We start from the raw sequence: 12982 nt of genomic DNA on the forward strand, positions 1-12982 counted from the left end.
AGGGAATGCTTTCAATTTTTCTCCATTTAGAATGATGTTGGCCTGGGCCTATTATAGATAGCTTTTACAAAGTTGAGATACGTTTCTCTTATCCCTAGTTTTTCTAGTGTGTTGAATGTGAAGGGGTGCTGTATTTTTGTTGAATGCTTTTTCTGCATCTATTGAGATGATCATATATTTCTTATCTTTAAGTCTATTGATGTGGTGAGTTACATTTTTTTTTTTGTGAGTTACATTTTTGATTTCTGTATGTTGAATCAACCTTGAATCCTTGGGATGAACCCCCATTGATTGTGGTGCACTGTATTTTTGATATGTTTTTGAATTTGATTTGCCAAAATTTTTTGAGAATTTTTGCATCCATATTCATTGGACTATTGGTCTGAAGTGTTATTTCTTTGGTATGTCTTTGCCTGGTTTTGGAATCAAAGTGATATTGGTCTCACAGAATGAGTTTGGAAGTGCTTCCTCTTTTTCTATTTCATGAAACAATTTAAAGAGTTTTGGTATTAGTTCTTTTTTAAAGGTCTTGTATAAGTCAGCTGTGTATCCATCTGGTCCTGGGCTTTTCTTGGTTAGTAGGCTTCTGATGGCATCTTCTATTTCATTGCTTGAAATTGATCTGTTTAAATTGTATATATCATCCTGATTAAATTTGGGAAAATCATATGACTCTAGAAATTTGTCCATGCTTTTGATATTTTCTACTTTATTGGAGTACAAATTTTCAAAATAATTTCTAATTATCTTCTGTATTTCTGTAGGGTCTTCTGTGATATTTCCTTTTTCATCACGTATATTAGTAATTTGAGTTTTTTCTCTCCACTTTGTTATCATGGCTAAGTATTTTTATTTAACTTTTTGTTCTGTCATTCAAAAAAAATTGTTTCTTTTGTTTCAAGTTCATCGATTTCAGTTCTGATTTTAATTATTTCCTGTCTTCTCCTGCTTTTGGTGTTGATTTGTTCTTCATTTTCTAGGGCTTTGAGATGTAATGTTAGGTCATTTATTTGTTGACTTTTTCTTCTTTTAAGGAATGAACTCCATGCAATAAACTTTCCTCTTAGTACTGCCTTCATAGTGTCCCAGATAATTTGATACATTATATCAGTGTTCTCATTTACCTTTAAGAAATTTTTAATTTCCTCCTTGATGTCTTTTTCAACCCACTGTTCATTCAGTAGCATATTATTTTTTCTCCAGGTGTTAGAGTAGCTTTTATTTTTTATTTTGTCATTGATTTCAAACTTTCTTCCATTATTATCTGATAGAAGGCAGGGTAGTATCTCTACTTATTTGTATTTGTTTAGAGTTGCTTTGTGGCATAATATGTAGTCTATTTTAAAGAAGGATTCATGTGCGGCTGAGAAGAAAGTGTATATGCTTGTTGAAGGATGAAATATTCTATATATGTCAGTTAAATCTAAGTCATTGATTGAATTATTGAGTTCTATAGTTTCTTTGTTCAGCTTTCCTTTGGTAGATCTGTCCAGTGGTGAAAGAGGTGTGTTAAAGTCACTCAGAGTTATTTTTTGTGGTCTATTTGACTCTTAAGAAGAGTTTGTTTGATAAATGCAGATACTCCATTTTTTGGGGGCATAGATATTTATAATTGTTATGTGTTGTTGGTGTATGGGTCCTTTGAACAGTATGAAGTGTCCTTCAATATCCCTTTTGATTGAATTTAGCTTCAAGTCTTCATTATCTGATATGAGGATGAAAACCCCTGCTTGCTTCCACAGTCCATGTGAGTAATATAATTTTTCCCAACCCTTCACCTTCAGCCTGTGGATGTCTTTTCCTATGAGTCTCTTGGAGGCAATATATTGTTGGGTCTTTTTAAAAATCCAATCTGGCAGCCTATGTCTTTTGATTGGTGAATCTAGGCCATTAACATTCAATGTTATTATTGAGACATTATTTGTATTCCCAGCCATTTTTGTTTATTTTTGGTATTTAACTTGACTTGGTTTCTCCTCTGGTTAGTTTTTCCTTTAGTGTAATACCTCTCTTTGGTGATTTTCATTGTTCTTTTTCATTTCCTCTTCATGGAATATTTTGCCGAGAATGTTCTGTAGTACAGGCTTTCTAGTTGTAAATTCTTTTAACTTTTGTTTATCATGGAAGGTTTTTATTTCATCATCAAATCTAAAGCTTAATTTTGTTGGACATGATTCTTGGTTGGCATCTATTTTCTTTTTTTTAATATATATATATATTTTAATTTTTTAGTATTAAGTGGACACAACATCTTCGTTTGTATGTGGTGCTGAGGATCGAACCCAGGCCTCACGCATGCCAGGCGAGCACGCTACCGCTTGAGCCACTTCCCCAGCCCCGGCATCTATTTTCTTTCAGAGCTTGGTATATGTCATTCCATGATCTCCTGGCTTTGAGGGTTTTGGTTGAAAAATCTTCTGGGATATGAATTAGTCTCCCGCTATATGTGATCTGATTCCTCTCCCTTGTGGCCTTTAAGATTCTATTCTTGGGGCTGGAGTTGTGGCTCAGTGGTAGCACTCTTGCCTAGCATGTGTGGGTTCGATCCTCAGCACCATATATAAATAAATAAGTAAATAAAATAAAGATCCGTCAACAAATAATAAAAATATTAAAAAAGATTTTATCCTTATTCTATATTGTAGGCATTTTCATTATAATGTGCCTTGGTGTAGATTTGTTGTAATTTTGTACATTTGGTGTCCTGTAAGTCTCTTGTATTTGGTTTTCCAAATCATTCTTCCTGTTTGAGAAATTCTCTGATATTATCTCATTGAAGAGATTGTGCATCCCTTTGGTTTGAAACTCTGTGCCCTCCTGGATCCCTAACTTTTATATTTGGTCTTTTGATGCTATTCAATAATTCTTAGATGTTATTTCTGATCATGGTTTCTTACCATGTTCACTGTGTGGTCAACTTTATTTTCCAGATTGTATACTTTGTCTTTATTATCTGATGTTCTGTCTTCCAAGTGATCTAGTCTGGTGGTGATACTTTCTATTGAGATTTTTATTTGGTTTGTTGTTTCCTTTATTTCAAGAATTTCTGATTTTTTTTTCAGAATCTCTCTTTCTTGAAATAATCTTTTGCTACCTGTATTTGCTTCCTTATCTCTTTATTGGTGACATCAATGGTTGCCTGTATTTGCTGTCTTATTTCTTTGTTGGAATGATCAATTTTTGCCTGTATTTGCTCATTTAGGTCATTCTTTAATTCACAGATTATTTTAATTATAAACATTCTGAACTCCTTTTCTGATATTTCATCAACTGTGCTGTCCGTAGGTTCTGTTATTGTAGTATCTTGGTTTGTTTGGAGCATTTTCCTCCCTTGTTTTTTCATGTTGTCTATGTGTCTTCCTTTCTTGCAGTGTGGATCTGAGATATTAGAGTTTCTACCCTATAATCTTGTAGTATCTGTGCAGATTATCTGTATTTCACCTTGGTGTTGGGCTTCCAGACCCTGCAGGTGTCCCTGGATGGATGCTACTGCAACTGTAGGTGGTGGTGGTGATAGTGGAGGTAACTCAAGATAGTAGTGGAGGTGCCCCAAGATGGATGCAACGTCTTTCAGAGATGGGTCTGAAGGGGTGGGACTTACAATGGCTTTAGAATGCCTGCTCCTACATGTGGCTGCTTCTAGGCCCTGTCTGTGGTTGCAATGTAGAAGCTACTGTATGGGAAGGCTATGGATGGCTTCAGTATCCCAAGGTGGAAGTGGGTTAGACCTGGGTTCCCAGGTATGTTTGTGAGATAGACCTGGGCCTATCCTGGTCCCAGGATCCAGGAGGTCTGGGAAGGTGGTTCTGGGCCTTAGCTCCATTGGGTATCTGCCAGTGGCTGAACAGATCCAGGTCTACCATGGGCGCAGCTCAGCGGAGGTGGATCTGGGCTGGGCTTGAGCTCTGACAGGGGTCTTGAGGATATAATTTTTTGTTTCCTAGATTTAACAGAAAGCCAGAATGTCTCCTATTATACTTCCTATTCAAAGTACCTCTGAGGATCATTCCCTCTGTGCTTGTTACAATTGAAGGCTCCCAAAGCCCATGTGCTAGAGGCTTGGTCCCTGGGTGGCGCTACAGGAAAATGGTGAAATCCTTGAGAGGAGGGGCCTAGTGGGAGGCCCTTAGAACACTGGGGTTGTGCCTTTGAAGGACATTGTTGGACCCTTGTCCCCTTCTTGTTCTCCTTCACTGGTGAGGAGTGAGTGGTTTTGCTCTGCCCAGTGCTCCCAACAGGATGTGCTGCCTCACTACAGGAGTAAAGTGGCAGGGCCAATCATGGACTTCATTTTCCAAAACTGTGAGTCCTAATAAACCTTTCTTCTTTATAAGTGAATTACCTCAGGTATTTTGTTATTCTAATGGAAATCTAACACAGTATTATACCTTGAGTCTTAAAAAAAAATCAAAGCTAAGATTTTTCCAGTTTGGACAAATGCCTTGGGATGAGAGCAATTTTTTTTCCCCCATGAATTTCTGCCCACATTTATATTTTGAGTTAAAGAATTGTTATCTTCTTCCTTTGGATGATGCTTCTGTTTTATGTCTTCTTTCTAGCTGATTTTAAGGAAAAAGGTAACCATAATATCATGTTACTAAAAATTTAATCACCAGGAACTGCTGATTTCTTCCTGCTGTTAGTCTGACACCAGGGCAGAGGCTGGAACACTATTCTGTCTACAGCAATGCTACTCAAATGTGTACTAAGTGCGCTAGCACTGGACTGTGGAATGTTTGTTACCAACACACAACAAGACACATACAGAAAGTAAGAGTGAGCAAGGACACTTCTATCCACACCTTGTCCCAGACTGACACCAGTCAAGCAAAAAATGCATATTAACATCAAGCCCTTAGGTCTGCTGAGAGTCCTTTTGTCATCAGCTGTTGGTATAGCAGTTTGAACACCTCAGCTCAACATCTCCACTGAGTGCCTGCAACGTCCTGTCTTCACATATGCTCCTGACAGTCTTCCTTTCTTCATTGATATAACTCTTTAATTTCTGATTACAGTGTCACAAATTTTTGTTGTTCTCTTATGTGGGGAGCCACTCTGAATGATTTGCGCCTTCCATCCTGGAGCGGAAAGGCTTTGACCATCAATCACTACATATCATAGTGACCTGAATATTGCCCTGGTCCTGGAAGTTTGAGACGTAGGCGTGTTGCCCCATGGCGCCTTGGGTCGAATTACACTCACCTGTCCTTTGTAACCCTGCCCCTTCTGGCCTTTTTTGGATGAAACTTTCTAAGTATAAGGGTCCCCCAATAAAAACCCACTTCTGAACATGCTCACTCTCTCTCACCAGCCTCTTGTGACTTTCTCTTGCTCTCCCATTTGGGGAGCCTGAGGTTGAGTGTGGAGAAGCCATCCTGAAGCTTGTTTAAAGGTAAAGTGTGGGTCTGTGTTTTATTTGGTGTCCCTGAAAATTCACACGAGCAACCTTAAGTTCAGCTGCCCACACGGGTAGGGGGCAGCACTCTTACTTCCTCTTTCTCATACTTTGGTTAAGTTCCTTAGGAAGTATTGTAAATTCCATCTTCAAAATGTGTGCAGCATCCAAACACTTCCACTATTTCCCCTGCTCATACACTAGTTGAAGTGACCAACGTCTCTAACATAGGAGTGACTAGTTCCCCAGAGCTTCCCTGCTGCCTTGCTAGTCCTCCCATCTTGATTCTGGTCAGAAGTTAGCGTGATGCTTTGAAAAGATGCACCATGACTGCCTTGCTCAAACTGCCTCACTCAATGCAAGATTTTTTCCATCTACCTCCAGATCTTGCCACTGGCCATGTTTCTGAGCTCCTCTCAGTGACTCTGCTCAGGACATCTCAGATCCTCACTCTCCTTGGAACACACACAGGATCCTGCCCTGGTGCATTTGCACTGCAGCTTCCTGTTGCCTAGAAAGTTCTTCCTCCAAACATCCTCATGACAAGTTCTTTTACATCTTTCAAATCTATTCCCAAAGTTCACCTTGTTAATAAGCCCCATGCTGAGCACCCTAGTAAAACAGCCATCTTCCCTGTCCACACACACCCACTCTCTCACCTGCCCTGCAACACTTACCACCTAACATGAACACTGTCCTCATTTCCTCTGCTTACAGTGTGTCTTCTTCTGCTTTCCTGTAGAACACAGGCCTGTTTTCATTTCCCTGATGTATCCTAGGTGAAAACTGTGTATCATCTACTCAGTACTCAACAAATGAGAGATGAATGAATGATCAGTGTCAGCCCCTCCTTCTTTATTAAAGGAATTTCAGATCAAATGCTGCTGTGGCATCTGCAGTCAAGGGTTTCTCACACTGAGATCAGGGCCATTTGGGCTTTTCTCACAAATGCTGCCCTCCATCCCTCCCCACCAGCCCTCCTGCTCTCCACAGCTGCTAAGGACATTTTGATCTTCATGATCTTTAACTAATGGGTCATATTTTCCAACTAAACAGAAACCTCTGTTAGACTCTGTTTTATCAACCCAGGAATCTGTAATGGAGCAAGTTCTAGGATGAGTATTCTTAAGGACAGTGAAACTGCTCAGTTAGAGAAGATGGAAGCCTAAGAGGAATTTATCTAAGATGATCAATCATGAGATCCTTCCTCTCTGCTGTTCCCATAATCTGGTTCCTTTAAAAGTACTGGAGGAATGATAGGAAATACAATCCAGGAAACTGCCCTGGGTCTTGTGGGTCAATGATAGAAAAAATGAACTTCTGCTGTCACCGCTGAGAGACACCAGAGTAGAACAAGACCAGAACCCAAACTTACTAACAAGAACAGGGATAATTCTTTGTGAAACCTAAGAAACAAAAAAAGATGGGAGCAGAAAGTCAGACTCAGGTCTCATCCTATGTTAACCCAGTGGCCTGATGCCCTCCCTGGCCATGGTCCTGGAGCAGGACCAGCCCTGGTGATGCTACCTGTCATGAGAGGTCCTGTTCTGATGAGGTTCAACTGAATGGACAAGGACTAAGGAGCAGTAAGACTGATCCAGCTGAGAGTAACCACAAAGGCCCAGGATGGGATGAGCACAGACTGGGTGCCAGCTTGTCCACTTGCTGGAGCTCCTTTCATCCTTCTCCTGTCCCCACCTGCAGTAGACTCGGCACAGCAAACACATGGATTCTGGAAGGTTTCAGATTTTATTTTCTCTCAGAAATTTTAGGAATCCTCTTCTCATTTAATTAACCCATCAACATATTTTGTGGCACAAATATGAAATACAATCAATATCCACATTCTATTTTCCAAAAGGGGAGAAAGATGCTACAATTCAGGGCAACATAAAGCTAAATCAGGAATGAAGACATCCCAGCCCCACATCAGCTACATAGGAAAGTTGATTGAGGAAGAGAACATTGTGGGGAGGGGTCCTGGTGATCAGGGATGAGCTCCTCTCTCCATTGCCTCCTCACATTATGATTGTAGGAACACAGACACAAAGACACAATCAGATGCCAGCTGCACAAAGAGTAGCCAGGAACTCTTGAAACTGCAGTAGAGAGCAGGAAGGGAACTGCAGAAATCCTGTACTGCTCAGTCCCACAGACGGCAGTATCTCACACTGTAAAAGAAAGTATTATGAACAGATTCAGATCACTCCTTGTAATGGAGACACTCTGAACAACCCATTAAACACTCAAAATGTCACAAATCCCTGAGAGAGTCCCTGTAACCCAGCAGTCTCCTCCTTCCCCAACCCCTCTCCCTCTCCAGGCCCTCCAGGGTCTCACCTTTCTCAGCAGTGAGAGACACATCAGAGCCCTGGGCACTGTCATTACCTGAGCAGAACAAAAACAGAACCTGGTCAGAGTCCACAGGAGATGCGGGTGATGGAGGAATTATGAGATGGATCAGCTCCCCCATTGCTCCCCATTACACTGTCCCTTGGGCCTCAGAGATCAGTGTTCTTCATACTTACAGGCAGCTGGAGCATAGGGCCCTTTTTTTCCTCCTGTGGGAAGAAAACATCTTGTGAGAGAGCAGATTGGAAACAGGTCTTAGAGGCGCCCCCTAGTCCTGGACACTGGGGAAGTCTCCAGAACGGTGACTGCAGATATAGGATCAGGAGACAAGAAGAAAATAGATGCGTAAAGATGGAGCTTATTACTCTCCTGAGTTCTTCCTCAGCAGGAAGATTCCCCTCTGGCCTCTAAATGCTGGGAATCAGGTCCCATCACCACAAACATTAAGAGGATATACTTGTCCTTTAGTTTCTAGGCGCTTTACAAAAAGTAAACAGGGTCCAGGTTGGGTAAGGACATGGGTAGATATTACTTCCCACGAACAAGGCAGGCCACACTTGTACCAGGTACTTGAAACCACCAGTGGGACAAAAATCCAGACCCTGCACTTTCCCTACCTTTGTTTTTCTTTCTCCACAAGACAAAACCGACCACAGCTCCAGTGACAACAAGGACAATCACAGCAGCAACAATTCCCAAAATGGGGATGGTGGCCTGAGGAGTTGGCTCTGGGAGAGGAAGTGAAGTCAGGTGAGGGTCTCTGATCCCCAGCTCTCAGTCCCTACCCTGCTGAGGGTCTCCAGAAAGCCTTCTGCTTTCCTGACAACAGGCTCTGGGCCCTCACCCCCTCCTTACCCCATCTCAGGGTGAGGGGCTCAGGAAGCCCTTCATGATACACATGGCATGTGTATCTCTGCTCCTCTCCAGCAGGCACCACCACAGCTGCCCATTTCTGGAAGTTTCCATCCCCAGAAGGTCTGGTCTCCACAAGTTCCATGTCCTGGGTCTGGTCCTCTCTATCCCGCTGCCAAGTCAGGGTGATCTCCTTAGGGTAGAAGCCCAGGGCCCAGCATCTCAGGGTGACATCCCCGTCAGGGCTAGGGTGGTGAGTCACACGCGTCTCCGGGGGGTCTGAGGGGAAGAATAGGGAAATTCAGACATTTTGGCATTTCCTCATGAGCCACTGAAGGGCTCACATGACCCTCCTGAGCGTGGACAACATGATCCGGGTGGGGAGGAGCACAAAACCTAGACACAAACCGGAAGGCAGGATTCTCGCATAATCTATTCCTTGGAAAGTTCTAGAATCAGATTGAGATATCCCAATGGAGGAGGCTTCAGGTCCCTAAGAGGGACTTCAGATTCTGATCTGGGTAGAGGCTGACACATGTGGAAAAGCTGGAGTCAGACCTCCAGGGACACTAGGCTGGAGTGGACCTGACAGTCTGTCCCTGATGTCCAGGCTGCTGACCGGGACCTGTGGTCAGGTATTCACTGTCTTTCCCACCAGCCAGGGAGAGAGCGACGGGACCCCTCACTAGTCCTGAGAGCCAGCGGCCTCAGTTCCTCTCTAGGGCAGCCCCTGGGGGCCAGGCCCACTCCCTCCCCCTGGACAAGGAGCAGGAGGTGTCTAGCGTGGGCGCCATTCTCCTCCCCCCTGTGGGGAGCTGGAGGAGGGACCTCCGGGGGACCAGGCAGGTGCAGCCCCTCACACCTGTGCGCAGCAGCGCCTCCTTCCCGTGCTCCAGGTATCTGCCCAGCCACTCCACACAGCGGCCCTCCAGGTAGGCCCTGTCCTGCTCCGCGACACCCGCCGCCTCCCACTTCCTCTTGGTGATCTGAGCCGCCGTGTCCGCCGCGGTCCAGGAGCGCAGGTCGTCGTTCAGGGCGATGTAGTCCTTGCCGTCGTAGGCGTGCTGCTCGTACCCGCGGAGGAGGCGCCCGTCCGTCCCCACGTCGCAGCCATACATCCACTGGATGGTGTGAGAGCCTGTCCCCGCCCCGTCAGCCGCCGCCCCGCCCGCCCGCCCCGGGTCCCCCTAAACTGAAACCGAAACCGTCACGGTCCCCGGGCGCTGTCTGGGTCGGGGTCCCCGCGGGTCCCAGCCTTGGGGTGAAGCTCGGCCGGGGACCCTGACGATTTGAGACCGTCCGTGAGGGACGTGAGGGGTCGCGACCTCCGGCAGGGCCCGGTCACTCACCGCCCGCGCTCTGGTTGTAGTAGCCCCGCAGGGTGTCGAGGTCCACTCGGTCTCTCTGTGCGTTGTCCTTGGAGATCTGTGTCTCCCGCTCCCAGTACTCGGGCCCCTCCTGCTCTATCCACGGCGCCCGCGGCTCCATCCTAGGCGTCGTGGCGTCGCTGTCGAAGCGCACGAACTGCGAGTCGTCCACGTAGCCCACGGTGATGAAGCGGGGCTCCCCGCCGGGCCGGGACGCGGAGATGTGGAAATACCTCAGGGAGTGGGAGCCTGCGGAAGGGAGCCGCTGAGACCCCGGGATCCTCCTCAAGGCGCCCGACCCAGGTCCCAGGTTGACGACCCCAGGAGGAGAGGAGCGGGGTCTAGAGAAGCTTAGGGGGCGGTGGGACGCGGGAGGTCAGGACTTAGGGGCGGGAGTGGAGGGTCGGGATGAACCGCACCAGAGTCGAGAGGGTCTGGGCTGGGGGCGACAGGGACGGGGCTTTCCCGAGTCCTGTGCGCTGACAGGACGGTGCCCTCGCTCTTCCCTCACAGAGGCCAATTCTCTCCCCACCCCGCACTCACCCGCCCAGGTCTCTGTCAGGGCCAGGACCCCGGAGAGTATCAGGAGCAGCGTTCGGGGCGCCATCACCCGCATCCTGCAGCTCTGTGGAGATCTGGGACTTAGCTGGCGAGTGGGGACTTAAAAACCTGAACAGCGGCGACGCTGATTGGCTTCTCTAGGAGCAAGACACGCAATGGGAGTGAGTCCTGCTGCCGCGTCAGAAGTGTCCAGGCAGAAGGACCTGACACGGGTTGGGATTGGGAATCCCCACTGTGCTGTGTCCACACCCCAGACACCGCTCTAGACCCTGAGAGCCACGTCCAAGGACCTGGGACTTTGCCCTGAACCCCTCTCTGTACTATCCTTCTTTGATTCCTGCCTCAAGGTGTAAAATCAGCAATTCTCAAATTTTTGGTTTCAGAATCTTTATATACTCTAGAAAGTAGTGTGCACTCCAGAGGTAATCAAGTTTATGTGGATTATGTCTATCAATATTTGCCACCTTAGAAATTAATTCAGTATTAAAGATGTTATTCCTTTTTAATATTAATAACTAATTGCTTGTTAACAGAATAGTAGTTTCAAACAGAAATAACTTTTCCAAAATGAAAAGATTTAATAAAAAATGGTTCATTTTATTTTTTTTTTTAAATTTGAAAGTCTTTTTGATTTGTCTTCAGAGAATGCTAGATATTCTGCATTCAATCTGTGATTTTGGTTGAAACAAAAAAATGCAGCCTCACCCAAATATATAGGAGAAATGCTTTCAATAACATATCCAATATTCATCTTTGATACTATACTAAAATGACACAAATGTTAGTTTCTTAAAGGTTCTTTGCCATGAGGATCCTGAAACATTATCATTGAATAGTTCATATTCGATTTCATTAAAGTCTGTGGGTGTGTCTTCACATTGAATGGATCTTGTGCTGATGCATGATATGTTTTAGTCATGCATTGTTTGACCAAGTTATATAGACTTTCTAGTATTAACATATTTAAGTGAAAATTATCAAGAAGTCATATGTTGATATCACCACAGATTTCACCAGAAAGTGTTGTAAGTACTTGGGAGTCTATCAGGTTGATAGTGGTGGATGCAGGTTTGCCCAGATTCTCATTTTCTTTTGAGAACATACATGTTATCATTGAATATATTGCTGTCTGTGGATTATCTTGAAGGGACAGGTTATTGGCCAAATATTGAAGTCTAAGGAATACTTCCCCTGTCATTCATTCTTTGAAGCAAGAATGATATTCCATAAAATGGAGCTATTTGTACAACTCACCAAATGGCTTTTGTTGACACAAACACCCTACTTTTGAATGTAGCAGATGTGTTTTATGTGTACTTTCCATTCCATCAAATAAATGTATTTATAATATGGACTATGGAATGGAGACTTAATAAAGTTAATTTTTTAAAGTATGTATTTTAAAATTGTAGATAGACATAAGATCTTATTTATTTTTATATGGTGCTGAGGATCGAACCCAGTATCTCACACATGTAAGGTAAGTGTTCTACCACTGAGCCACAACCCCAGCCCAGAGTTAATGATTTTTAATACTTCGTTCAGGACATGTCTAAGTGAACTGGCATGTTTTTCTTTCTGTAGTTAAAAGGTGATCACGAATACAATAACTATAATTGAAATTTGGTACCATAGCTTCTACTTTGCCAAGTTTTGCTTTATTATAAATAATGTTTTAGTGATATTATAAAAATATTTTTTGAAGATATAGGTCCTGTGCAATAGTCTGAACACCTTCAAGGGTTCCACAGATGCACTTTAAAAACTGCTGCTCTGAGTAAACTGTGGAGAGCTCCCAACTGCTCTCAACTTCTTCACTCGATTCACTGCCACTACTCTCAATAATTACTAAAACATGTGAAAGGATATGGTATTTGTGAACAAGAAATGAAATTATGCGCAATTATATGCAGAAAGAAAAATAAAAAAGTTCTTAGAAATTAAAAACTGGTCACAGAAATGAGTAAGTCTATACATGTTATGGACAATTAAAATAGCATCAGAAAAGAAGTCATATAGCTTGAAAAATAGAGGTATGGAAGACAGAAGAACTATAAGAGCACAAGGCATCAATAAAGGATTTTCAATAACTGAACAAGATGAATTCCAAAATATAGAGTCAGGATGATTTTAAAATCTCAGGAAAATTTCTCAGTGTTTACTGCCCCCCCCCCATTACATTTGAACTGCCACAAAACTAATGAAAACTGACCCACGCCAAGACACATTAGAATAAAATTTCAGAAATTAGGTAGAAAAAAGAAACCCTGAACATTTCAAGAGGCAGGAAAGACAGCTTTAGAAGCTAGACAATGTTGAAGCAATATCAGGTGCATTCAAAGTAAAAATATTTTCAACACAGAATTCTGTACTAAGTTAAAGTTGGACTAAGAGCTTGGGTGTCCTAAGGACATTTCAGTTGTTTAGGGCTTCAATATTTTCTGCTCAATGTTCC

General features: G+C 43.6%; 1 protein-coding gene across 1 annotated transcript; it reads right to left on the reverse strand.

Moving 5' to 3' along the window:
* Positions 1-7125: 7125 nt before the first annotated feature.
* LOC143401421 (HLA class I histocompatibility antigen, B alpha chain-like) lies at positions 7126-10588 on the reverse strand. Its single transcript, XM_077109685.1, has 8 exons — positions 10510-10588; positions 9949-10215; positions 9462-9737; positions 8603-8878; positions 8365-8475; positions 7924-7956; positions 7736-7783; positions 7126-7566 (listed from the first exon to the last, which is right to left on the reverse strand). Exons 1-8 carry the CDS (start codon positions 10580-10582, stop codon positions 7562-7564), a joined length of 1089 nt encoding a protein of 362 aa, XP_076965800.1. The 5' UTR covers positions 10583-10588; the 3' UTR covers positions 7126-7561.
* Positions 10589-12982: the final 2394 nt, after the last annotated feature.

The sequence above is a fragment of the Callospermophilus lateralis genome, chromosome 6 (assembly GCF_048772815.1).
Source record: "Callospermophilus lateralis isolate mCalLat2 chromosome 6, mCalLat2.hap1, whole genome shotgun sequence".
NCBI classification, from domain to species: Eukaryota; Metazoa; Chordata; class Mammalia; order Rodentia; family Sciuridae; genus Callospermophilus; species Callospermophilus lateralis.